Source organism: Chanodichthys erythropterus, chromosome 6 (genome assembly GCF_024489055.1).
Source record: "Chanodichthys erythropterus isolate Z2021 chromosome 6, ASM2448905v1, whole genome shotgun sequence".
NCBI classification, from domain to species: Eukaryota; Metazoa; Chordata; class Actinopteri; order Cypriniformes; family Xenocyprididae; genus Chanodichthys; species Chanodichthys erythropterus.
In genome coordinates this window covers 17,570,594-17,595,625 of record NC_090226.1, presented here as the reverse complement: position 1 = coordinate 17,595,625, position 25,032 = coordinate 17,570,594, and the positions used below count along the sequence as shown (strand labels likewise).

The 25,032-nt window shown below is 36.0% G+C and overlaps 2 protein-coding genes across 4 annotated transcripts; both read right to left on the bottom strand.

The window, feature by feature from the left end:
- Positions 1-598: 598 nt before the first annotated feature.
- Positions 599-15,158, bottom strand: uba3 (ubiquitin-like modifier activating enzyme 3). Of its 3 annotated transcripts, XM_067387346.1 has the most exons (18): positions 14,883-14,935; positions 14,711-14,749; positions 14,155-14,275; positions 11,037-11,117; positions 10,830-10,912; positions 10,658-10,738; positions 6,979-7,022; positions 6,756-6,820; positions 6,461-6,616; positions 6,274-6,376; positions 6,032-6,145; positions 4,933-4,986; positions 4,785-4,821; positions 4,613-4,694; positions 4,416-4,516; positions 1,816-1,879; positions 1,447-1,501; positions 599-1,331 (listed from the first exon to the last, which is right to left on the bottom strand). In XM_067387346.1, the coding sequence occupies exons 1-18, from the start codon at positions 14,900-14,902 to the stop codon at positions 1,243-1,245; spliced, it is 1,389 nt and encodes a 462-aa protein (XP_067243447.1). In that variant the 5' UTR covers positions 14,903-14,935; the 3' UTR covers positions 599-1,242. The 3 variants fall into 3 exon arrangements, with proteins under 3 accessions (XP_067243447.1, XP_067243449.1, XP_067243448.1); XM_067387348.1 differs by lacking the exons at positions 14,711-14,749; positions 14,883-14,935 and adding an exon at positions 15,140-15,158; XM_067387347.1 differs by lacking the exon at positions 14,711-14,749 and having other exon boundaries at positions 14,883-14,920.
- Positions 15,159-17,718: 2,560 nt separating this feature from the next.
- Positions 17,719-24,859, bottom strand: cishb (cytokine inducible SH2-containing protein b). The gene is made up of 3 exons (XM_067388326.1): positions 24,333-24,859; positions 23,081-23,240; positions 17,719-18,648 (listed from the first exon to the last, which is right to left on the bottom strand). The coding sequence occupies exons 1-3, from the start codon at positions 24,342-24,344 to the stop codon at positions 18,173-18,175; spliced, it is 648 nt and encodes a 215-aa protein (XP_067244427.1). The 5' UTR covers positions 24,345-24,859; the 3' UTR covers positions 17,719-18,172.
- Between the last annotated feature and the right edge of the window lie 173 nt (positions 24,860-25,032).

Genomic DNA, 25,032 nt, shown 5'->3' with positions numbered 1-25,032 from the left:
CTTGAATTAATTTGTTGTGATAATTCTATAGTTGCTAATATAACAACTATAGTAATCTAAACAAATTACTTTACCCAATATTGTACTAAGTTTTCTACAACTATATGATATATTATACTATAATACACTACATTTTACTGTGGTAAAAAAGTATACTGCAGTATTTATTACAGTTTATCAGTTCGCTGTAATACTACAGTATCCTGTAGCAGTCATTAAAGTATTGTAAATACTACTATAATATATACAGTATACTACAATTTACTATAGTATGGTTCAAAAACACTATATTATTTACTATAAATGACTATAGTATTTGGGTTGAAATCTCTTAAAATAAAAAAACTGACAAAGTCAATTTACTGACTGAACATAAAATGGCTTATTATCAATGCTTTACTGTAAATACGTCAAACTTATTGACTTGTATGCTATTAGTTTTAAAGAATTAATGGGACACTAGTGATCCAGTTTATCAAAAAAATAATAACTGTAGCTTAATTCATGTCAGTTTGTTGTAGTTTTATCCATTGTTGTGTGATGATGCGACTTGTCCAAATGAACATTTAAATAAAGACACTGAGGTCTGACCTTGTGGATAAGAGTCTGCACTATATTTCTGTAAATTTGTATTACATGACAATGCCACATAAGACAGTACAGTATACCAAATGCCTTAACATTACATTGACAATGCAACATTCTGTATTTGTCTACAAAATATTTTTATTCTGGAGATTGAGCCTTTTTTGAGCCTTTTTAAATATTTAACCAAGTAAATTTATTCACAAATTGGGTAAAAGGATATTTTAAATTTAAAGTTAGGAAAACATTACAGGACTAGGACTTCAATACTTGTTTAAAATAAGATTTCCAATTTTAATTCAAAACATGAATGATTTCTTTTTTTCTACAAGACACTGAACAAGATACTGTCAAACTGGTTTGAATGCACAACAACAAAATAAATAGATAAACAGTTTGCATAAAAAGAAATCCACCAAAAAGACTCCTACGGCTATAGCAGTGCAAGACAACGAAACAATCGCCTTCTGTAAGTGTCTTTGATGGACAGAGTTGACCAAAAAAGCTAAATCCAAACCACAGCAACTCCAACTGAGCATGTGCATGTGTGCCACTGTTGATGCACTGAAACATGGAGCTTACAGACTACATTTCCAAGTCTGCTTCATTTTGATGGTGACTGCAATAACCACTGTCCATAAGAATTAATCATTTGTCCTATGAGATGAAGTTGAGCTTGAAGAGCATAGTCTGAGGAGTGGTGACATCAGCCACTGCCAGCTCTTGGCCATCCACTAGTCCAAGCTCTGCAAACACAAGAAGGCATTTAATTGGTTAAACAACACCAATATAATTTTGAAATACACAAATTATTAAATAAGGTACATATACTACATGATTTGACAGAAGACTTTCAATCACCTTTCAGTGTTTTGCTTAGATTTGGTCGCGTTCTCTCTTCAATAGATGCCACAGTCTGAAAATAAATCCAAACAGATTCAGATGTACCAACTTTAAATATACATCTAATGCATAAAATGTATGCAAAGAAAACTGAAATCAAATCTAACTAAATTATGACCAATCTGGTTTGTTTGTTTGTTTGTTTATTAAGTTTTTATGCCATGTTAGCATCATGGCCATTTACATGGCAAACAAAAAGGTCATTATCATCCATAAAATTTACATTATAATATATAACATTTGAACTTAACATAAGATAGAAAATCTAAAATACATTCAGGTGATACATTTTATGACCAATCTGGTAAATGTTAGAAAATATTTAACCTGTAAATACAGAGTTTTGTTTTTTCCATCCAAAGTTGTAGTGATGGCGGGAGACTTCATTTGACTAGGGGGAAAAAAAGAGTCATTGTTATTGCAATGAGGTGGAATATGTAGAAAGTTGCTTAAGAGAAGTTAAGAGCTAACAAATATGGAGACATTTTTTGCTTGCTTTACACCATTTTTTTTTTTCCAAATTTCCTGTCGTGTGTGTGTACACAGTATCTCACAGAGGAACACCAAAACACAGAGGAACACTACACCCCACACATTTTTGTAAATATTTTATTATATCCTTTCATGTGACAACACAGAAGAAATTACACTTTGCTACAATGTAAAGTAGTGAGTGTACAGCTTGTTTAACAGCATAAACCGCTGGCCACAAAAGTGAGTACACCCCTAAGTGAAAATGTCCAAATTGGGCCCAAAGTGTCAATATTTTGTGTGGCCACCATTATTTTCCAGCACTGCCTTAACCCTCTTGCATGGAGTTCACCAGGGTAGGGTTGCACCAGCCGTTCGTAAGTTCTTTCTTAAATTGGAACGTAAAGTCCACACTAGTGGCTTAGTAACTACTAGCTAGTTTGTAACTAACTCTGTACTTTGTTCGGTTGCACCATTTGTTCTTAAGGCAGAACGTAGCTAGTAGCTCGTAAGGTCTCTGTAAAGTAATGCGTAGTCGCATAATATGACGTTTACCTTCAGTGATCCTTCAAATACAGGAGCAGAAGTTGTTGAAATTCCGTGAATTTCAGTTTATCCTTCATTCTGACTTATTTTGCCTCACGTAGCTAACAGTAAAAATAAGTTCCCATTAAATATAATAGCCTACTACTTAATCATAAATGTTTTTATATGTAAATAACATTCAGAAACTGTATTTGAAACGAAATTAATAAGGATCAATAAAAAACATAAGAAATTACATTTATTGATTATGACTGATTTTATTTGACATGCACAACACGGAGTGATAGGACCGATGCACACAGCGGCGCGCTGTTTAACGGGTTCGTGTTGAAGAGTGTCTAACAAAGTAATCTTTTCACATGATGTTCTCTCTCTTAAAATTTAAGAGTGTAAATGTCAGCAGCATCATATATGTGTAAAGAATGAAGTCTGTCAGGTAAAACAAGAGCTTATTGATGCAGTTCAGTCAGTCTGCTATTTTATTCCAACCGTTACTCCTGATAGGAGGCTTCCGTAAATATTTAGTGTATACGTAGAGTTACGCTTCAACTAAGTTTAATGGTGCAACACAAAAATATTTAGTAGTGCGCAAGTTGTAACATAGTGCCCATTTACGTCAAAACTAGTCTACGCTGTAACTTGCGCACAGCTGGTGCAACTGGCCCCAGAGCTTCACAGGTTGCCACTGGAGTCCTCTTCCACTCGACATCATGGAGCTGGTGGATGTTAGAGACCTTGCGCTCCTCCACCTTCCATTTGAGGATGCCCCACAGTTGCTCAATAGGGTTTAGGTCTGGAGACATTCTTGGCCAGTCCATCACCTTACCCTCAGCTTCTTTAGCAAGGCAGTGGTCGTCTAGGAGGTGTGTTTGGGGTCGTTATCATGTTGAAATACTGTCCTGTGGCCCAGTCTCCGAAGGAAGGGGATCATGCTCTGCTCCTTCATGGTTCCCTCAATGAACTGTAGCTCCCCAGTGCCGGCAGCACTCATGCAGCCCCAGACCATGACACTCCCACCACCATGCTTGACTGTAGGCAAGACACACTTGTCTTTGTACTCCTCAACTGGTTGCCGCCACACACGCTTGACACCATCTGAACCAAATACGTTTATTTTGGTCTCATCAGACCACAGGACATGGCTCCAGTAATCCATGTCCTTAGTCTGCTTGTCTTCAGCAAACTGTTTGTGGGCTTTCTTGTGCATCATCTTTAGAAGAGACTTCCTTCTGGGACGACAGCAATGCTGGCAGCACTCATACGTCTATTTCCCAAACACAACCTCTGGATTTGACACTGAGCATGTGCACTCAACTTCTTTGGTCGACCATGGCGAAGCCTGTCCAGTTAAACCGCTGTATGGTCTTGGCCACTGTGCTGCAGCTCAGTTTCAGGGTCTTGGCAATCTTCTTATAGCCTACACCATCTTTATGTAGAGCAACAATACTTTTTTTCAGATCCCCAGAGAGTTCTTTGCCATGAGGTGCCATGTTGAACTTCCAGTGACCGGTATGAGAGAGTGAGAGCGATAACACCAAATTTAACACACCTGCTCCCCATTCACACCTGAGACCTTGTAACACTAACGAGTCACATGACACCGGGGGAGAGAAAATGGCTAATTGGGCCCAATTTGGACATTTTCACTTAGGGGTGTACTCACTTTTGTGGCCAGCGGTTAAGACATTAATGTCTGTGTGTTGAGTTATTTTGAAGGGACAGCAAATTTACACTGTTATACAAGCTGTACACTCACTACTTTATATTGTAGCAAAGTGTCATTTCTTGTGAGGGGTGTACTCATTTATTTGAGATACTGTATATATGTGCTTGTTTTCTGAATGTAACAGTTACAATAAGGCATTATGTTCAGGAACCATGGGTGAACTTTAAGGAACTTTGTGACTCACAGAGCGGCATTCTCAGTCAAATAGTCCAGAACATCCTGTAGTTTAGCTGAAGGTGGGAACTGCAGGTCCTGTGGCACCTGACTGCAGGCAGAACAGTTCTCCTACACGTACAACATGGATAATATTTAAGCTGTGTTGATTTTTTTATTTAGCATTAATGTCTATTTTTTCATAGTTATGTACTTCAAATCACTCACCTTTCTCTCAGCCTCAAAGGTGTACGTGTACAGCCCATCAACATCATTGAACACCAGGTAATTGTTCAAGGGAACATAGGCGCTGTTCGGCAAAGGTAAAAGAACAAATGAGAGATGTGAATGAACACCGAAATCAAAGCTCTCTTCTGGGCAATATACCATTATAACTTACCTTGAAGCAATTTTGAAAACCTCTGTGGCACAAGCAGCTGAAATGTGTAAGAAAAAGAAATTTTACCTTCAGTTACAGCTCAATTTACTGAAAAACAATAGCCTTTAAAACATGCCAAGACCAGAGAACATTTGCAATGTCAGCATACCAGCAATAACAGCATTTGTAGAAGCCACAGCAGGAATTATTCTTTTCACGACCCCTGAAACACAAGTGAGGTGGTACATCAACATCTACTTCCAAACAATAGGAGCTTCTGAACAATCACTCACAATCAGCAAAATGTATGATTATAAGTATAAATTCAAAGACATTTTCTCTAAAGGAAATTTGATTGGTGCTTGCCTGTGCAAAAGCATGCACCATGATACCAGGGCATTAGTATGCTGTTGCTACAATGCTCTGAATGTTTGCTAGAACATTGCTAGAATGTTGCTAGATGACTGTTAAGGTGTTCTGAATGGTTGTCCCAAATCAAAAGACTCCCAAAGTTTTTCTCTGATATTCTAGTCCCTAAATATGGTTTGGTTTCCCAATAAGTGGTCCTGGGACCTATAAAGTTCTGTTTCAAGGTTTATACACCATCATTCAAAAGTTTGGGGTCAGTAAGGTTTTTTTTTTTTTTTTTTTTAAAGTCTCGAACGCTGCATCTGAAATTGTATACTGTGTAGGTACTACATTTAAATTAGAACTTACTTCTAGACAATTAAAAAAGTATGTTCTATATAGTATGAACTAAATTCAGAAGAGCTACATCCACCACTTTGTAACTATCACGTAAGGAAGTATTGGATTTTGGATGCAGCGTTATGATCACCAAGCCTGCATTTATTTGATCAAAAACTTTTTAGTTATTAATTAGAGGTGACTATATATCAAAGACATTAAATAATTTGGGGTTTTGGTGTTCCTCATGGATCAATTCTTGGGCCACTTTTATTTTCATTATACATGCTTCCATTGGGCAACCTAATTCAGAAATATGACATGAATTATAATTTTTATACTGATGATATACAATTATATACATTTCAGCTGAGTTCAGAGACACTGTTGTATCAGAGAGGTTGTCTGACTGTCTGTCCAGCATTGTAAAATGAATGAACAATTTTTTTGAAATTGAACAAAACTGACATTCTTATTGTAGGCCCAAAGCATAAGAGGGAGAGGATAGAAGCTGGTCAATAAACGAGAGGATTTCACGAAATGCCTGATAAAGGTCTGCTGAGCAGGCCAGTCTCACTTACCCTGAGTGAGTCTGTAAGTCACCCCAGTGATGTTAAACTCTGCTGCTCTCTCCAGAGATTTCTGGTACACCCACTGGATGTGATTTGGATCATCACCATCTAGCGCCACACCATCTGAAGAAAATACATTAAAATCTGAAACATTAGTAGGCTACTTAGCAGCAGTATAACCAAAGTATCAGTCTGTGGTTGTGCACCCACAGGTAGCAGAGCACCCATGCAGATACTGTGAATTAATGTACCTCCAAAAGGCTTGTCTTTGGGCCAAAGCAGCATGCGGACATATTCAACACAATGTTCAGGTAACCGTGGCATAGAGGCTATAGTGCACATTGGGAAGTTTATCTGTGTAGGGCAAAAAAAAATAAAAATTTAAGTATTGACAAAAGGCTTTTGAAACTCAACTTAACACAAAATCAGAGTATGCACCTGTGGGGGGTAAAGCTCCAGTGTGCAATCAATGCAAGCTGTCATGCCCGGAAGAATGACTCTGGCATTTCCCTTGAAGCCCTCTGTGCCACCATCTATTAGAGGAATAATGGAGCTGGGATCTAGGACACCATCTTCATAAATCAGCAGAGATAGCTGAAAAGGAGAAAGCAAAATGCACAAAAGCAATTCTTACAATATAGAAACACTATTTTTTTACTTGACATATAGAAGACTTTGTCTCTATAAATTTGTATAAACGGATTGTTGAATGTTTATTAAAGTAAATACATACCAGCATGCCATTCATCCATCTTCTGGCAACAACAGAGTCCAGGCCACAGACTACTATGTGAAATTCTATGCAGAAACAAAGACAGTTACATCAGATTTCAAAATAAAAAAACTGTCCAAAACAAAAAAAGTGTCATAATAATTAGTCTGACAATATAGAACAATTGTGTCACATGTTATTGCCAAAAAAGCAGACAAATGTAAAATAGTTAGGTGGTAATTACGCTTGTAAAATGCCTCATCCAAGTCCTGGATTTTCTTAAAATGTCTGTATTTCTTATTAAGGTAAATGCAAATATTTTGACACACATCAATATAACATATACACTAACAAGTTTGGGGTCTTGAAAAGTTGAAAACTTTGGGGTAAGTAGGATTTTTTTAATGATTTTTGAAGTCTCTTATGCTCGCCAAAGCTGAATTTATTTGATCAAAAATACAGTCAAACTTAACTTACAGTAACTTTCTAATATAGTATTTAAAAATGTAATTTATTCCTGTGATGATAAAGCTGAATTTTCAGCATCATTAATCTTCAGTGTCACATGATCCTTCAGGAATGCTGATTTTGTGCACAAGAACCTTTTCCTAATATTAATGCTGGAAACATTGTGCTGCTTAATATTTTTTGTGGAAAACATGATACAATTTTTTTCAGGATTCTTTGACAAATAGATTAACATTCAAAAGAGTGCCATTTATTTGAAATAGAAATATTACTGTCATTTGATCAATTTAATGCAACCTTGCTGAATAAAAGTATTAATTTATTTTATAAATTGTAATAATAATCTCACTGACCCCAAACTTTTATATGATAGTGTATCAAACAATAAACTAGATAAAAAAGTTTGAAGACAAACTTTAAGTTGGCTTGAAAAAGCATAGACAGAAAGTTTGAAGAAGTTTTAAAAGTTTGAAGTTTGAAAGTTTAAGTTTTATTAGATAGATAGATAGATAGATTGGTAATTGTCACAGATGGATACTATGGAGTTTTTATAGAGTTATTAGCATGTTCTTAGCCCACTTTAGCACTTAGCTAATCACTATTTTTTTTTTTTTTTTTAGCTAATCACTATTAGCATGTAGCTATTCACTGCTAGCATGTTGGAAGTCCAGATTGCTAGCATGAGTCAAAAGAGCCAACCGCCATGTCTCTACGATGTACTGATGCAGAGATATAGATTTTGCAAAACGGTTGCTAGGGTACTCTGTTTGGTTGCTAGGGAGTGGCTTGGCAGCTACCAGTGATGATACTCCAAAGGCTGCTTGACAATATAAACCAACCCCCATGTCTGGACGATGTTCTGATGCAGAGATACAGATTTTGCAAAATGGTTGCTAGTGCACTCTGTTTGGTTGCTATGGTGTTGCTATGCAGTTGCTAGGGTACTCGGGCTGGTTGCTAAGGTGTTGCTATGCGGTTGCTAGGGTACTCGGGGTGGTTGCTAAGGTGTTGCTAGGGTACTCGGGGTGGTTGCTAGGGTGTTGCTATGCGGTTGCTAGGGTACTCGGGGTGGTTGCTAGGGTGTTGCTTTGCGGTTGCTAGGGTACTCGGGGCGGTTGATAAGGTGTTGCTATGCGGTTGCTAGGGTACTCGGGTGGTTGCTAGGGTGTTGCTATGCGGTTGCTAGGGTACTCTGGGTGGTTGTTAGGGTGTTGCTAGGGTACTCGGGGTGGTTGCTAAGGTGTTGCTAGGGTACTCGGGGTGGTTGCTAAGGTGTTGCTATGCTGTTGCTAGGGTACTCGGGGTGGTTGCTAGGGTGTTGCTATGCAGTTGCCAGGGTACTCGGGGCGGTTGCTAGGGTGTTGCTATGCGGTTGCTAGGGTACTCGGGGTGGTTGCCATGGTGTTGCTATGTGGTTGCTATTGTATCCAGGCTGGTTGCTAGGATGATGCCAGGGTGATTTGTGTGGTTGCTATGCAGTTGCCATGGTGTTCTGGGTGGTTGCTAGGTTGGTTTGGGTGGTTGCTATGAGAGTTGATCATAGATAGATAGATAGATAGAGAGATAGATGAGAAGTGATAGATGAGAAGAGAGATAGATGAGAAGTGATAGATGAGAAGATAGATAGATAGATAGATTGATAGATGAGAAGTGATAGATGAGAAGAAAGATAGATAGATAGATAGATAGATAGATAGATAGATAGATAGATAGATAGATAGATAGATAGATAGATAGATAGATAGATAGATAGATAGATAGATAGATAGATAGATAGATATAGATTAGAAAGAGAAATAGATAGATAGATAGATAGATAGATAGATAGATAGATAGATAGATAGATAGATAGATAGATAGATAGATAGATAGATAGATAGATAGATAGATAGATAGATAGATAGATAGATAGATAGATAGATAGATAGATAGATAGATTTAGTTTGATAGATAGATAGATAGATTAGAAAGAGAAATAGATAGATATATAGATATATAGATAGATAGATAGATAGATAGATAGATAGATAGATAGATAGATAGATAGATAGAGAGATAGATGAGAAGTGATAGATGAGAAGAGAGATAGATGAGAAGTGATAGATGGATAGATGAAAAGTGATAGATGAGAAGAAAGAGATTGATAGATAGATGAGAAGGGATAGATAGATAGATAGATAGATAGATAGATAGATAGATAGATAGATAGATAGATAGATAGATAGATAGATAGATAGATAGATAGATAGATAGATAGATAGATAGATAGATAGATAGATAGATTTAGTTTGATAGATAGATAGAGATAGATAGATTAAAAAGAGAAATAGATAGATAGATAGATAGATAGATAGATAGATAGATAGATAGATAGATAGATAGATTTAGTTTGATAGATAGATAGAGATAGATAGATTAAAAAGAGAAATAGATAGATAGATAGATAGATTTAGTTTGATAGATAGATAGATAGATAGATAAGAAAGAGAAATAGATAGATAGATAGATTAGAAAGAGAAATAGATAGATAGATAGATAGATTAGAAAGAGAAATAGATAGATAGATAGATTTAGTTTGATAGATTTAGATTTAGATAGATAGATAGATTTAGTTTGATAGATAGATAGATAGATAGATAGATAGATAGATAGATAGATAGATAGATAGATAGATAGATAGATAGATAGATAGATAGATAGATAGATAGATAGATATATAGATCGATATATAGATAGATAGATTAGATTAGAAAGAGAAATAGATAGATGATAGATAGATAGATAGATAGATAGATAGATAGATAGATAGATAGATAGATAGATAGATAGATAGATAGATAGATAGATAGATAGATAGATAGATAGATAGATAGATAGATAGATTTAGTTTGATAGATTTAGATTTAGATAGATAGATTTAGTTTGATAGAGTTAGATTTACATAGATAGATTTAGTTTGATAGAGTTAGATTTAGATAGATAGATAGATAGATAGATAGATAGATAGATAGATAGATAGATAGATAGATAGATAGATAGATAGATAGATAGATAGATAGAATGAGTTTGAATGAGTTTGAATGAGTTTAAATGGCTTGGAAATAGGAATGGCAGTTTAATTGAGTCTGTGTGTTTGAATTTGAATTTTGACAGTTGGACGGAATGTTCAGATCAGCCAAGGCAGTTCAATGAAAGTCAATGGGAGTTTTTTCCAGGTTTAATCAGCATTTTTAGGAAAACCGTAAGTCGGATCAGTCTGAAAAGATATAGCACACTAAGTCAGAACAGTCTGAAGGTCTAGTCCGAGTTTGGTGGTTGTAGCTTGAACAGTCTAGGAGGAGATGCATTTAGAAATTTAGTCTAAGAAGAATAATAATAAGCTTAAGACGTAGATCAGTAAGTTGGCTTTTTCAAGCCAACTTAATTATATCAGCATTTCCACAAGAAAAGGATACGGGACAACACTGCACCCTGGGATCCGGCCATTTACAAAGTCCGCTGCAACCTCTGCCTTTGGTCGGCCCACATCATTTGGTCTATAGATACAAGAGCAAGCAATTTACATTATTAAAAAAAAGAACAAGAATAGGTTTGAAAAAAGGCATCTATTAGCTGACTAAGATTAACCTGAAGAGGAACTGTCTGTTGAGGTTGGAAACATCAATGGTGTCCATGTCCACCACATGAATGTGTCGAAACCCTGACAAGGCCTGGGTGATGAAATTGTATCATATAGGAGCATAAGACAAAACACAGCTATTAGCCTCTTTGCAACTAGAGTATTGCAGCTGTCATTCAAGAATAGGAACAAATGCAGCACAACAAGGACTGTACCAGATCTTTGAGCAGCTCACATCCAAGTCCACCAGCTCCAATAACCAGAATTTTGCAAGTGTCCAACAAAAACTGGAGAGACTGGAAGAAGATGTGCACATTTTATTGAAAGTAAACTATAACTACTTTTGACTCCATTATCCACAACAATATTTGAGAAATAATGGCCCCATGACTCTTCCAATTGTTTGAGATATACAGGATATAAATTAAGGATAAGGATTTTTTTTAAGTCACCATGAAATCAAAATTGAAAATTCTTATTTTTAATGGAATACTGCAGTATTTGTTATAAATTATTTATCCCTATTATTTATCATTATTTGTTTTTGAAAAATTAATGTGCTCTCATAATCTTTAAGCAAAATAACTTCTCCTCCCTCTTGCAGTGACATCTCATCTCTTTTCTTTTGACATATTTTTTGGAGTGAGGGTGGACAATCTGTCACTCACATGACATCACAGCGGACCACAACAATCCAAAATCAAATCCCACCCTGATCTTGTTCGAGACACCGTTTCACTCAGATATACAGTACAGTCCAAAAGTTTGGAACCACTAAGATTTTTTATGTTTTTAAAAGAAGTTTCGTCGTCTACATTTATTTAATTAAAAATACAGTAAAAAAACTGTAATATTGTGAAATATTATTACAATTTAAAATAACTGTATACTATTTAAATATATTTGACAAAGTAATTTATTCCTGTGATGCAAAGCTGAATTTTCAGCATCGTTACTCCAGTCTTCAGTGTCACATGATCCTTCAGAAATCATTCTAATATGCTGATTTGCTGCTCAATAAACATTTATGATTATTTTCAATGTTGAAAACAGTTGTGTACTTTTTGTTTTTTTCAGGATTCCTTGATGAATAGAAAGTTCAAAAGAACAGCATTTATCTGAAATACAAAGCTTCTGTAGCATTATACACTACCGTTCAAAAGTTTGGGGTCAGTAAGAATTTTTATTTTTATTTTTTTGAAAAGAAATGAAAGAAATGAATACTTTTATTCAGCAAGGATGCATTAAATCAATCAAAAGTGGCAGTAAAGACATTTATAATGTTACAAAAGATTAGATTTCAGATAAACACTATTCTTTTGAACTTTCTATTCATCAAATAATCCTGAAAAAAAATATTGTACACAAATATTTTGTACAATTGTACACATCAAATGTTTCTTGAGCAGCAGATCAGCATATTAGAATGATTTCTGAAGGATCATGTGACACTGAAGACTGGAGTAATGATGCTGAAAATTCAGCTTTGCCATCACAGAAATAAATTACTTTGTGAAATATATTCAAATAGAAAACAGTTATTTTAAATTGTAATAATATTTCACAATATTACTGTTTTTACTGTATTTTTAATTAAATAAATGTAGCCTTGGTGAGCAGATGAAACTTCTTTTAAAAACATTAAAAATCTTAGTGGTTCCAAACTTTTGGACTGTACTGTATGTCACAATCGCAACTTCATGCTGACTCACAGTTTCTACCTTATAAAATATTTTAAAGCTTGGCATAACTATATATATATAGGGGTGAAACAATACATCGATATAGATCGATACATCGATCTAATGTCTAACGATCCGATGCATCGATGCAATGCGTAAAAAATTGATACCTGTGGGCTAATTATAGAGGCACCTTTGTTTTAACACCCCACATTTTCACACAATATCAGTCTATGCATTATCACCAACGCCTGCATTCTCATTTAAACTACCTTTCAGAACTTGTGAAACACACTCTGGACAGTTGATGGAACTGTCACTGAAAGAATATGGTCAATAAACTGCCGCATAGGAGCGCTGCGCACTGCGACTCTGTGTTGCTTTAAGCGCATCATTCTGCACACGGGATGCGCACAAGTGCTTTGTGCTGCTCTGTATTAGAACCTTTATAATACATTTGCACAATGAAAGAATATTAATAGCCTGTCTTGTTTTGTCCTACCTATAATATGTTGTTGCTTCATTAAAAACCTGTGCTATACATTTAAATGAAATGTCTTTTAATTATGTGTGTGTATATATGTATTCCTTATTTATCAGTTTTTTGACATTACACATTTTAGCACAGAACTAAAATACTTTCTTGACTGTTGTCATGTCATAAGCTGTCATTACTTTGTGAATTTTTTATTTGTGGATGTCCCAATCAGGGTTCAGGATGTGAAATTTTTAAATAAATGTTTGTTATATATTTTGCAGTTGTGAGTTAATAAAAATTTAACTGGTTGTGTAAAATAGGCTCAAAATATCGAAATATTGATCGAATCGTATCATAATCGTAATCCAGAACTTTTTGAGTTATCGGAAAATATCGAATCGCTGGCTATGAGAATCATATATATATATATATATATAGTAATTTGAATAATACAATGTTTTTGTATTAAGAATTGTATTAATTAAGAACTTTATTAATTTACATGACTTTTCAAGGTGTATAAATCCCACTTTTAACATTCGGTTTCTTCATATATCCAGGTTTTACTAAACAGTTGTTGAGGGGTTGAAATAAAACAATAAATATTTAGATTTTTTTAGATGTTTTGCCTTATTTTAATGCTTGTTTTGTTTTTTAATTCATTCACGTTTTCATCTTGGAAGTTTGCTGATGCCCCCGGGTTTAGAAACACAAAATCAAATGTTCTGCATGTAGCATGTAGCTACACAGAAGAAAAATGACCCTAAGTCACGTGCATAATCATTTTCAGCATAAATCTTTATCAATGTAATTAGAATAATGTAATAACTCCGTTATAATCTCAGCCCAAACACAGTCTTATCAGGCATGGACATTTACAGGCAGAAAAATTATGTATAAAATGGCTTTTTTATTATTTGGTGAGAAGTAAAGAACAGTGCACATAGTCTGTGGCCTGTCTGTTAGTTTTAAAGCAGCCATTATGTACTCTAGGCTGAGAAAAACATTGTTATTGTTCTGTTATTATGCCTTCACAGCTGAACTTTGTTCTTATCTCCCTAAAAGTGGGCATAGATTAACATATATATTTCTAAAAGGGTTGTGAAATGTATATTATATTATATTATATTATATTATATTATATTATATTATATATTATGATTTACATCTTACCTCAGTGCTGGGTTCAAAATCCGGATGAGTGAAGGGTCCAGCTCTCTCTAAGAACTTTGTGACATGGTCCCATCTTCCCTGCCAGTCACTGCCATCCCCACTCCCTCCATCCACAACCATGCTGTGGAAAAAGTATAGATATTTAACTACACAGCACACACATCACGCAGATTATTTAATAATTTAAAAACACATTCACACATAATAAACAGCATAACATAATATACAATATATTGTATTGTATATACAATTAAGCTAGGGGTTGGTTGGCACTGACTTTAGGTAAGTGTCATAATTAATACAAAGAAGGTGTTTTGTGTTATATTTTAAGAAAGAAAGAACATTATGGCATGTGTTCAAACAGCAGTGTTTGGAGGTTTTGCTAGCTTTCAGACAGATTGTATAGTATTTTATTTACAGTGTATGCGGAGAGCTGTTCAAAATAATGTCCGAAAAGTGTCTGGATTATAGACAAAGCTAATATTAAGAATTAACACCTCCCAAAAGCAAACCTGCTGGCTGCCACATCTAAATTCTCATCTTTCATTTCACTAACTTCTCATTCAGCTCCTCTATTCTCCTTCTTTTCTTCTCCCTAAAAAGAGAGAATAAAAGAAGGTTCATTCATGCTCTGCTACCCGCAAGTTAACGTTCTTGCGTCCTGTTGATTGAACTACAAGCACTGTTACGAGGGATTTATGAGCAGCTTTGTATAAAATTTCACTTACGGCTCCTCTCCTTCCGCCATATTGTCATAGAGGTTCAAAGTGAAATGCGCAACCTTATGACAAGGAAAAACTGCTTTCCACCTGACGCACACTGTTATTTTCAACATAAAAGTCTCGACTCTTGCGTTCAAGCCGTTTGACAGATCATTTAAAATATTCTAGTAACAAATATTTTAATGTGAATAAACAAAAAATAGGGCACAAATAAGGCAGTTTTTCAGTTAACAGCTCAAAAAGACGGTTTGAATCAGTCTGACCTGGCGAATCCTTCACTGAACTGAATCCATCAGAGCGCAGCGATCAACATCCGCTCTGCAGCCTATCACTGAACACTATGGAAGGAGTTTATACACATAAGAACATATTGCTTTGTTAAATTACCATTATGGAATTAAAAAAAAAAGTCGTAGTTATGAGATAAAAAGTGAAAATTATGATATACTTAAGTCATAATAATGAGATAAACAGGTGAAATTATGACATAAAATAGGTCTTATGATATTAAAAAGTCTAAAATATGACAAAAAGGCAAAAGTATAACATACTAAGACGATTTTATGTCATAATTATTTATGAGCTGTTACGTTACTTTTAAAGGTAGGCTCGTTACTCCCTAAAAAAGTAACTAATTGCATTACTTAGTTACGTTTTATGGAAAGTAATGCGTTACGTTTTCTCATCATGGCTGAGCTTGCTTGATTGCTTTTAATAAGAAAAACAAAAAAAACAAAACAAGTTCTATTTTGCCAAATTTAAAAGGCCCTTATACACCAAAAGTGAAGCTTGAATGAAATGCAAATTCACGTCTGTACAGTAGAGGGCGCCGCTCAAACAAACCTTTCAGCTGTGCTTGCTGCTGCTGCCAATCTCGATTGCAGGACGCAAGAAAAGAAAGTTCAAACTCTCTTTCCAACAATTAAAGGTGCTACAGAGGATGTTTTGTTTTATACATTTTTGTAATATTACTTGAAACTGTCTTTACTAACTGATAAAAGACTATTTATTAGGTGCACTGAAAGGAATAATATTAATATACATCATCTGTGCACGAGGTAGGGCCTTAAAAACATCAGCCAATCGTTTACGCGATCATCGCATAAACGATTGGCCCTCTGGTTTGTCAATCACTGCCGTGACGTTCCTTGTGAGAGACGTGCGCCGATTGGCCCTCTGGTTTGTCAATCACTGCCGTGACGTTCCTTGTGAGAGACGTGCGCCGATTGGCCCTCTGGCTTGTCAATCACTGCCATGACGTTCGACGAGCGTGACTGCGCGCTCCAGTAACTTTCCACACTCCACAGGCGCTGCATGCAATGTTTTTGTCAGGAGACAGGAATAACAACTGCAGACACCGAGTTACCTGCGGTGAGTCCGACATAATGAATCCACTAACATGACACAGCGAATAAAACACTCGTAAACACTCGTGTTCCAATATTCGTGCACGAGTTTTGTGAGGCGTTCCCTGTGAAGGAGGGGGGTTGTTCTTACGCATGCGCTCATTTCAAAAACTCACTAACAGTCTTTGGTTTCTCAGTCGACAAAAAGATCCTCTTTAGCACCTTTAACTAAAGATAATAAAGTTAATAAAGTTATATTAAGTACGTAAAGCATATTTATTGCAGGTTTGCAGTTTGCATTTCCCTGTTTTTATTAATTTTGTGCAAGTGAGATGAGTGAATGCATGCACACATTTAGTCTAGATTAGAACTACAATAACCATCATGTACACAGCACACACAACACCTCTGCACATTCTCTCTGACGGTTTCTCCCAACATGAGGAAAGAAGAGGTGTCAGTTATGGAAAAACAAAGTAACTTGCGTTACTTATTTGGAAAAGTAACTAAAGTAAATTTAAAATTAATGCATTACTTTACTAGATAGCTTGCTGAAAAAAGTAATCTGATTAGGTAAATCGTCTTTCTTGTAATGCAATTGCCCCCAAACACTGATTATGACATAAAAAGTCTAAATTAGTCTAAATTATGACATAGCCTACTAAGACTTAGTTTGTCATGACTGTGACAAAGTTATGACATAAAAAGTAAAAATTATGACATTAACCCCCGGTTTCAAAGACAAATCTTAAGCCTAGTCCCAGACTAAATTGCATGTTTGAGTTGTTTTACCTTAAATCAACTTGCACTGACATATCTTAAAAATGTTTTGTCTCAAAATGCACATTAGTAGCTATTTTTGTTTGTTTGTTTTTTGTTTTTTCCTAAGGCACATTTCTAAAAGCTACTTAAATGTCCTAATTGATCTAAGCCCTGCCTGTGAAACCAGACTTCTAAGTCATAATTTTGACATTATAAGTTTAGTATAATAACAAGTGAGTTGCTTGTATTTTAAATTTTATTGTAGGCGTATTATAATTTTTATAATGAAAAATGTATTATTTTTGTAATACATGTAGTATTATTCACTTAAAATGACTGTTAGCCTGTTTTTAGAGTAGGACAGTTGTAATTCATAGCCCTGGTTTCACAGACAAGGCTTAAGCTAGTCCTAGACTAAAATGCATGTTTGAGCTGTTTTAACTGAAAGAAACTTGCACTGACAGATCTTAAAATATGTCACTGCCATTGTTAGTTTACAAGATCCTATGGCTATCAAATGTCATAATATTTTTCAAAATATTACATGCTTGTTTATGCAAATTATTAGTATGGAAAATATATGGTGTTTGAAAATGTAAAATTGAGGTCATTGTCCTGCACACATTTAAATACTTTTTATTTTTTTGTTTGTTCTTATGTTAAATTGTACATTTTATTTGTGTGTTTGGAGTGTGTGAGAAAAAAATCATTCCTAGAATGATGTTGTCGTCTAGTTAAATGTATTCTGTCAAATAAAGGCCTATGAACTGACAGCATGTCCCATATTGCCAGGGCATCTGTGATGGTTTCTGACACTTTATGTCACTTTTGTTAGAAATTACACAGACACAGTATTACTCAGGATACTCAAGATACAGTATTATTTATGTGTACTGGTTTTGATATTTTATTTTTCCAATGTTCCGGTGATGGAAGTATGTAGTTTTGGAGCTCCATGAACACTTGGAAGCACAGAAAGTTATAGAAACATTTTTGTTTACTAAAAAGAGAAATATTTACAAATATTTTTTTAAAAAAATTTACACAAAGTAGTCCTTGTTTATTTGCACGAATGCACATTTCTTCATATGACAATAATATGAGGATCCACAATCCTGCCGGGCAGCAAGATTTGCGACTTCATGGATCTGCACCACTAAAATGCACCAGTGTCCTCCCCAAGTGTCCTCAAACCTGAAAGGGGTATTCTTGTAAGTAAAGCAACAATGGCCGTGGCAGCGGCAGCTGTGTATGGGAATCAGTGTTTCTGTTTATAGCGAGGCGTGTAAGGTGCTGTAATGTTGGAAAGGCCTGAGGCCTGTGGAGAGGCTTCCTGAGCTTCAGCAGGATGCCATTGTCTTTTGACACCATGTGATGTTCTTCTGCTTTCCTCTCCTCCTCTTGACTTGTGGATGCGTAGTGCTGCACAAGACTAGGAAGAGCAGAAAAGGACAACAGGCAAGATCGGGCTGGAAAACTGGAATCGAGACGGAATCGGCCACTGTCGTATTCTACGCGGACATTAGTTGGGCCTCTTTGGGTCTTTATGGAGAGAGTAAAGAGGTAGAGTGGATGGCTGCTGTCACGCACAAGGAAAGTACCTTCTGAAGTTCCACTGAGGGCATTCCTTGCCTCACTGGCTGTCATACCACCCCAGTACCATCCTAAAACATAAAGAAACTTATTTATTACAGTTTTTTTCAATTGCTAACAACATTTCTGCAACAACAGCAGCTCATAAGTATTGAAAAATATAAAAAAAAATACTGAAACAACTGATAAGCAGTTTTTAATTAGCAGATAACTGAAATATTGAGAAATAGCAGATTCTAATCTCAGTTGGAGGCATAGTCAGGTGTTGAAGTTTTTTTTTTTTCATAACTTGGACACAGTAAAATAGGACTCTGAATTGGTTTTGTTCAGTGTGGATGCAGGACAACACAGAGGAGCAGAGAGAGAAGAAAATGTCTAGGGAGAGGAATAGTTGAAGGAGGAGTGGAGTAGTTGGATCAGGACAAGGGAGGAGAGGAGTAAGGGGAGAGGAGGAAGAATATGTACTGGATTGTGCATCTCTATGCTTTTCCCCCTTATACATGTAGAACCTATAAAAGCTTATTTCTGCTATGCATAGAAAATAAAAAATAGTGACTTTTCATCTCACAATTCTGATTTCTTTCTCTCAATTCCTAGTTTATATTTCACAATTCTGAGAAAAAAAGTCACAATTTATACTTTTTTATTCTATAGGCAGAATTGAAACATGACAAGTAATGCAGTTTTCGTAATGCCATCAACTGTTAGTATTTTGACATGTGCTCTGACTATATGTTCATGCTACTAGTGCTACTAGTGCTACTAAACTAGTGCTAGTGTTTTGACAAAACAACTTTATTTAGAATCAGGTGTGCTGTTTTGATAGAGTTAGTGTATGTAGAAAAAGGTTTTTAGTATTTTGTAAGAAAAATAATAAGTCAGTGCTTCTGCGTTCTCTCACAAATGTTTCCGATCCCTCAAGAAACTTTGTGTTTGCTCACAAAATGTTTGCATTCCTTCAAGAAACTTTGCGTTTACTCACAAAATGTTTGCGTTTACTCACAAAATGTTTGCGTTTACTCACTAAATGTTTGCGTTCCCCCAAAAACTTTGCATTCACTCGGAAATTGTTTGTGTTCCCCTGAGAAACTTAGCGTTCACTCACAAAATGTTTGCGTTCCCCCGAGAAACTTTGTGTTCACTCACAAAATGTTTGTGTTCCCCCGAGAAACTTGGCATTCGTTCACAAATTGTTACGTTCCTTCCAGAAACTTTGCGTTTACTCACAAAATGTTTGCGTTCCCCCAAAAACTTTGCATTCTCTCAGAAATTGTTTACGTTCTCAAAAGAAACATTATGTTCGCTTGCAAAATGTTTGCGTTCCTTCGAGAAACTTTGCGTTTACTCGCAATATGTTTGCGTTCCTTCAAGAAACTTCGAGTTCACTCGCAATATGTTTGTGTACCTTCGAGAAGCTTCACGTTCACTCGCAAAATGGTAGCATTCCTTCGAGAAACTTCATGTTTGCTTGCAAAATGTTTGCGTTCCTTCCAGAAACTTTGCGTATCCCCCTAAAACTGTACATTCGCTCGGAAATTGTTTACGTTCTCAAAAGAAACATTACGTTCGCTTGCAAAATGTTTGCGTTCCTTCGAGAAACTTTGCGGTCACTCGCAATATGTTTGTGTTCCTTAGAGAAACTTTGAGTTCGCTCACAATATGTTTGTGTACCTTCGAGAAGCTTCACGTTCACTCGCAAAATGTTTGCGTTCCTTCTAGTAACTTCGCTTTCACTCGCCAAATGTTTGCGTTCCTTCGAGAAACTTCGCGGTCACTCGCAATATGTTTGTGTTCCTTAGAGAAACTTTGAGTTCACTCGCAATATATTTGCGTTCCTTCAAGAAACTTCGAGTTCGCTCGCAAAATGTTTGCGTTCCTTCGAGAAACTTTGAGTTCGCTCGCAATATGTTTGCATTCCTTCGAGAAACTTCACGTTCACTCGCAAAATGTTTGCATTCCTTCGAGAAACTTCACGTTCACTCGCAAAATGTTTGCATTCCTTCGAGAAACTTCACGTTCACTCGCAAAATGTTTGCATTCCTTCGAGAAGCTTCACGTTCACTCGCAAAATGTTTGCGTTCCTTCTAGTAACTTCGCTTTCACTCGCCAAATGTTTGCGTTCCTTCGAGAAACTTCGCGGTCACTCGCAATATGTTTGTGTTCCTTAGAGAAACTTTGAGTTCACTCGCAATATATTTGCGTTCCTTCAAGAAACTTCGAGTTCGCTCGCAAAATGTTTGCGTTCCTTCGAGAAACTTTGAGTTCGCTCGCAATATGTTTGCATTCCTTCGAGAAACTTCACGTTCACTCGCAAAATGTTTGCATTCCTTCGAGAAACTTCACGTTCACTCGCAAAATGTTTGCATTCCTTCGAGAAACTTCACGTTCACTCGCAAAATGTTTGCGTTCCTTCGAGAAACTTCGAGTTCACTCGCAAAATGTTTGCATTCCTTCAAGAAACTTCGAATTCGCTCGCAATATGTTTGCGCTCCTTCGAGAAACTTCACGTTCGCTTGCAAAATGTTTGCGTTCCTTCCAGAAACTCTGCGTTTACTCACAAAATGTTTGCTTTCCCCCAAAAACTTTGCATTCGCTTGGAAATTGTTTGCGTTCTCAAAAGAAACATTACATTTGCTTGCAAAATGTTTGCGTTCCTTCAAGAAACTTTGCGTTCGCTCGCAATATGTTTGCATTACTTCGAGAAACTTTGAGTTCGCTCGCAATATGTTTGCATTCCTTCGAGAAACTTCACGTTCACTCGCAAAATGTTTGCGTTCCTTCGAGAAACTTCGAGTTCACTCGCAATATGTTTGCGTTCCTTCGAGAAACTTCGAGTTCACTCGCAAAATGTTTGCATTCCTTCGAGAAACTTCACGTTCACTTGCAAAATGTTTGCATTCCTTCGAGAAACTTTGAGTTCGCTCGCAATATGTTTGCATTCCTTCGAGAAACTTCACGTTCACTCGCAAAATGTTTGCATTCCTTCGAGAAACTTCACGTTCACTCGCAAAATGTTTGCGTTCCTTCGAGAAACTTCGAGTTCACTCGCAAAATGTTTGCATTCCTTCAAGAAACTTCGAATTCGCTCGCAATATGTTTGCGCTCCTTCGAGAAACTTCACGTTCGCTTGCAAAATGTTTGCGTTCCTTCCAGAAACTCTGCGTTTACTCACAAAATGTTTGCTTTCCCCCAAAAACTTTGCATTCGCTTGGAAATTGTTTGCGTTCTCAAAAGAAACATTACATTTGCTTGCAAAATGTTTGCGTTCCTTCAAGAAACTTTGCGTTTACTCACAATATCTTTGCGTTCCTTCGACTTTGCTCGCAATATGTTTGCGTTCCTTCAAGAAACTTCGAGTTCGCTCGCAATATGTTTGCATTACTTCGAGAAACTTTGAGTTCGCTCGCAATATGTTTGCATTCCTTCGAGAAACTTCACGTTCACTCGCAAACTGTTTGCGTACCTTCCAGAAACTTTGCGTTTACTCACAAAATGTTTGCGTTTCCCCAAAAACTTTGCATTCGCTCGGAAATTGTTTGCGTTCTCAAAAGAAACATTACGTTCACTAGCAAAATATTGGCGTTCTTTCGAGAAACTTCACTTTCACTCGTAAAATGTTTGCGTTCCTTCAAGAAACTTCGCATTCACTCGTAAAATGTTTGCGTTCCTTTGAGAAACTTTGTTGTCACTCGCAATATGTTTGAGAGGGAATGCTAAGTTTTCCAAGGGAATGCAAACTTTTTGAGAGTAAACACAAAGTGTTTTGGGGAAATGCAAAACATTTGTGAGAGAACACAAAAGCATTGACTAATTATTTTACCTCCTGTCTTCCATCTCCTTTTTTTCCTTTTTCTTAACTATGTCCCTTTAAAGGCACCATAGTTTTTCAACATTGATAATAATAATAATAAATTTTTCTTGGGCACAAAAGTAGCATATTAGAATGATTTCTGAAAGATCATGTGACACTGAAGACTGGAGTATTGATGCGGAAAATTCAGCTTTGCCATCACAGGAATAAATTACATTTTAAAATATAGTATTTTTTAATAAATAATATTAATCATATTGATTTAGAAAAAATAACAAATAATTAAACTAATATTACAAATAAATGAAATTATTATAAATTAGAATAATAATTTGACAATAATAATTAAATTATTTGTTTTATTTATTAATAATTAATCAGAACAGAGATAAACTGTTGCTGTATACACGTTAGAACCTTGATCATAAAGTATTCTTCATAAAATTTAAAACGATTATGATCTTTTGAAACTGTACATTGTTTTGTTTTGTCATGTTTGTTCTAAATCAGAAACTGATTAGGTTTTTATTGGCCAGTTAAGATGGAAGGAATTTGACCTGATAGTTGCTGACACTTGACTGATGCAATAAGGATTATGAAGTACGTCTTATAAAATATAAACAAAACAGAATGACTGTTCTCTTTATATATTTATAGTGTCTGCAGGTCACTTTTTAAGACTATAGGTGTACCTGAGGTGTGTAGGTGCTGAAAGGTGGTGGTGATGAACCGCAAGTCCTCAGCTGGGGCCCAAGAGCAGGGAGCTGCTTGGGACTGCTGGATTTGTTGAACTTCTGATTCGTCCCTCTCATTTCGAGCACTTGTACCCCTTGCAACCATTCCTGAAGATTTCTTCATATGGAATAAAAAACACATCTTGATATGTAATCAACATTTTTCTACATGTCAAAATGACATGAGGGGAGATAGCAGAGCTAAAAGTTCAAAGGTTAAAAAGTGTTGTGCTGCTCTTTCTATATCAGTCTTTTGTCATTTATAATTTCAACTGAACTCAAAGTTTGAACAAACAAAGGAAGTACAGTGTGCCAAGAACAAGAGAATGCACTCAAATGCTATTTACACCATGTGGCAAGAATTTCAGTGGAAAGCAGCAGGGTAAACAACAGATCTTACAATACAACAAGTCACAAACAGTAAAACATTATAAATCAGATCGATATGTTATAGGAATGATTGTTTTTATTTCTGTTTCAACGTCAGTGAGTCAAAATCTGTCCTTTCTTAAGAAGTACAATATGATAAATAATTATCATGACATCAGTGGTTAAGGCAGCATTTTTAAACACTCATTTCTGAGAAGACATAAGGTGACATTTAGAAATGTGGCTTTCTCTGTGAATGAGAGCAACAGAATTTACAAACAGAGCTTTTAGGGATTGAGATAACTGATTGTTTCTCAAAAGATTGAATTGTTTTCTTATATAGACACTAAGTTGTATTTTTTTAAAGATTTTATATTTACACAAACTGTAAAATATAATCACAGGCATGTTATCGAGTCCATAAAATGCTAAAACTCAGATCCAAATTCTAGAATGATGGTGTTGGAAAACAACAGAACCACAATTTAAAACATTTTCAAAAATACATTTAAAAATGCATTTCATTAATAACATAAAATAGCTAAATAGCTGAATTCTGTGCCTCTATAAATGTATATACGTTTAGCCTATTTAAATTTGTTAAAAAGGCACTTAGATGAGATGTTCAATTTCGAAACATCATAAGCAGCGGCAGGAATTTTCACAGGATTATTTTAACAGGATGTTCAACAAGATCGAAGCAAATTAATTATTGCATAGCTAAATGTAACCACTCCTCAGTTCATCAAAAACTAATGAACCCATCAAACAGGTCTGGCCACTTGACAGTTTCTAAGAAACTAAAAAGATATTCAATAAGACAAATAGATAGATTTCTTACCTTTGCCGGCATAAAATCGTCACCTTCGGCACGTCACCGACAGACAGCAGAATGGAAGATGACAGTTTGAAGATTTACAGGCGCTAAAATTTACGCGAATCCAAGTCCAGTCGCGTGCCAAAGCTGCTGACATTGTTTCATCAGTGCTATAATGGCGACAAAGCGCCACAAACCGAGGAAATCGCGTTAAAACCTAAACATTTTACATAAGGGATATTCCCAAATGTTGTCTATCCCGAACGAGCCTTCTTTGCCAAATATTCTCCAGGGAAGTGCAAAGCGAAATGAGGGCGAGATTGACGAAGAATAACAAAAGAGCTTTATAGTAGTAATTTCATAAGAGTAAAAGGTCGTTTGGTTTGGTGGTTTATTATTTTCCTGAAATAAGAGCAGTAAGAAACGCCTTTGCCTCACGTTTGGCCGTTTCATGAGTTGACGCGCGTTCTAGGAATCTCATTCCAAGAACTGCGCTACATCTCAGCGCTCGCGGCCTCATCATCGGGCGCTGCGTTTCCATTGGCTGCAGAGTGCCGTTGACGAAGCGCCCGGGCCGGTTTCAGCTGCGGATGACTTTCCCAGTACAGAGCTTTCCAGGAATGCTGAAACAGTCGCTGAAATTGACCTCTGCGCCAGCTGCATGGACTGAGAGATCTCTGAGATATAGTAAGGGCTGTGATGGGAGGTGACTGCAAGGTAAGCG

Coding starts and splice junctions, on each gene's coding strand:
- uba3 (XM_067387346.1), bottom strand. CDS start 14,902: ATGGCGGAAGGAGAGGAGCC. Junction 6,377..6,460: donor TGGAGCTTTACCCCCCACAG/GTGCATACTCTG, acceptor TGCCCTACACAG/ATAAACTTCCCAATGTGCAC. Junction 4,695..4,784: donor GTTTTCAAAATTGCTTCAAG/GTAAGTTATAAT, acceptor TTTGCCGAACAG/CGCCTATGTTCCCTTGAACA.
- cishb (XM_067388326.1), bottom strand. Junction 18,649..23,080: donor TCAGCACCTACACACCTCAG/GTACACCTATAG, acceptor TTTATGTTTTAG/GATGGTACTGGGGTGGTATG.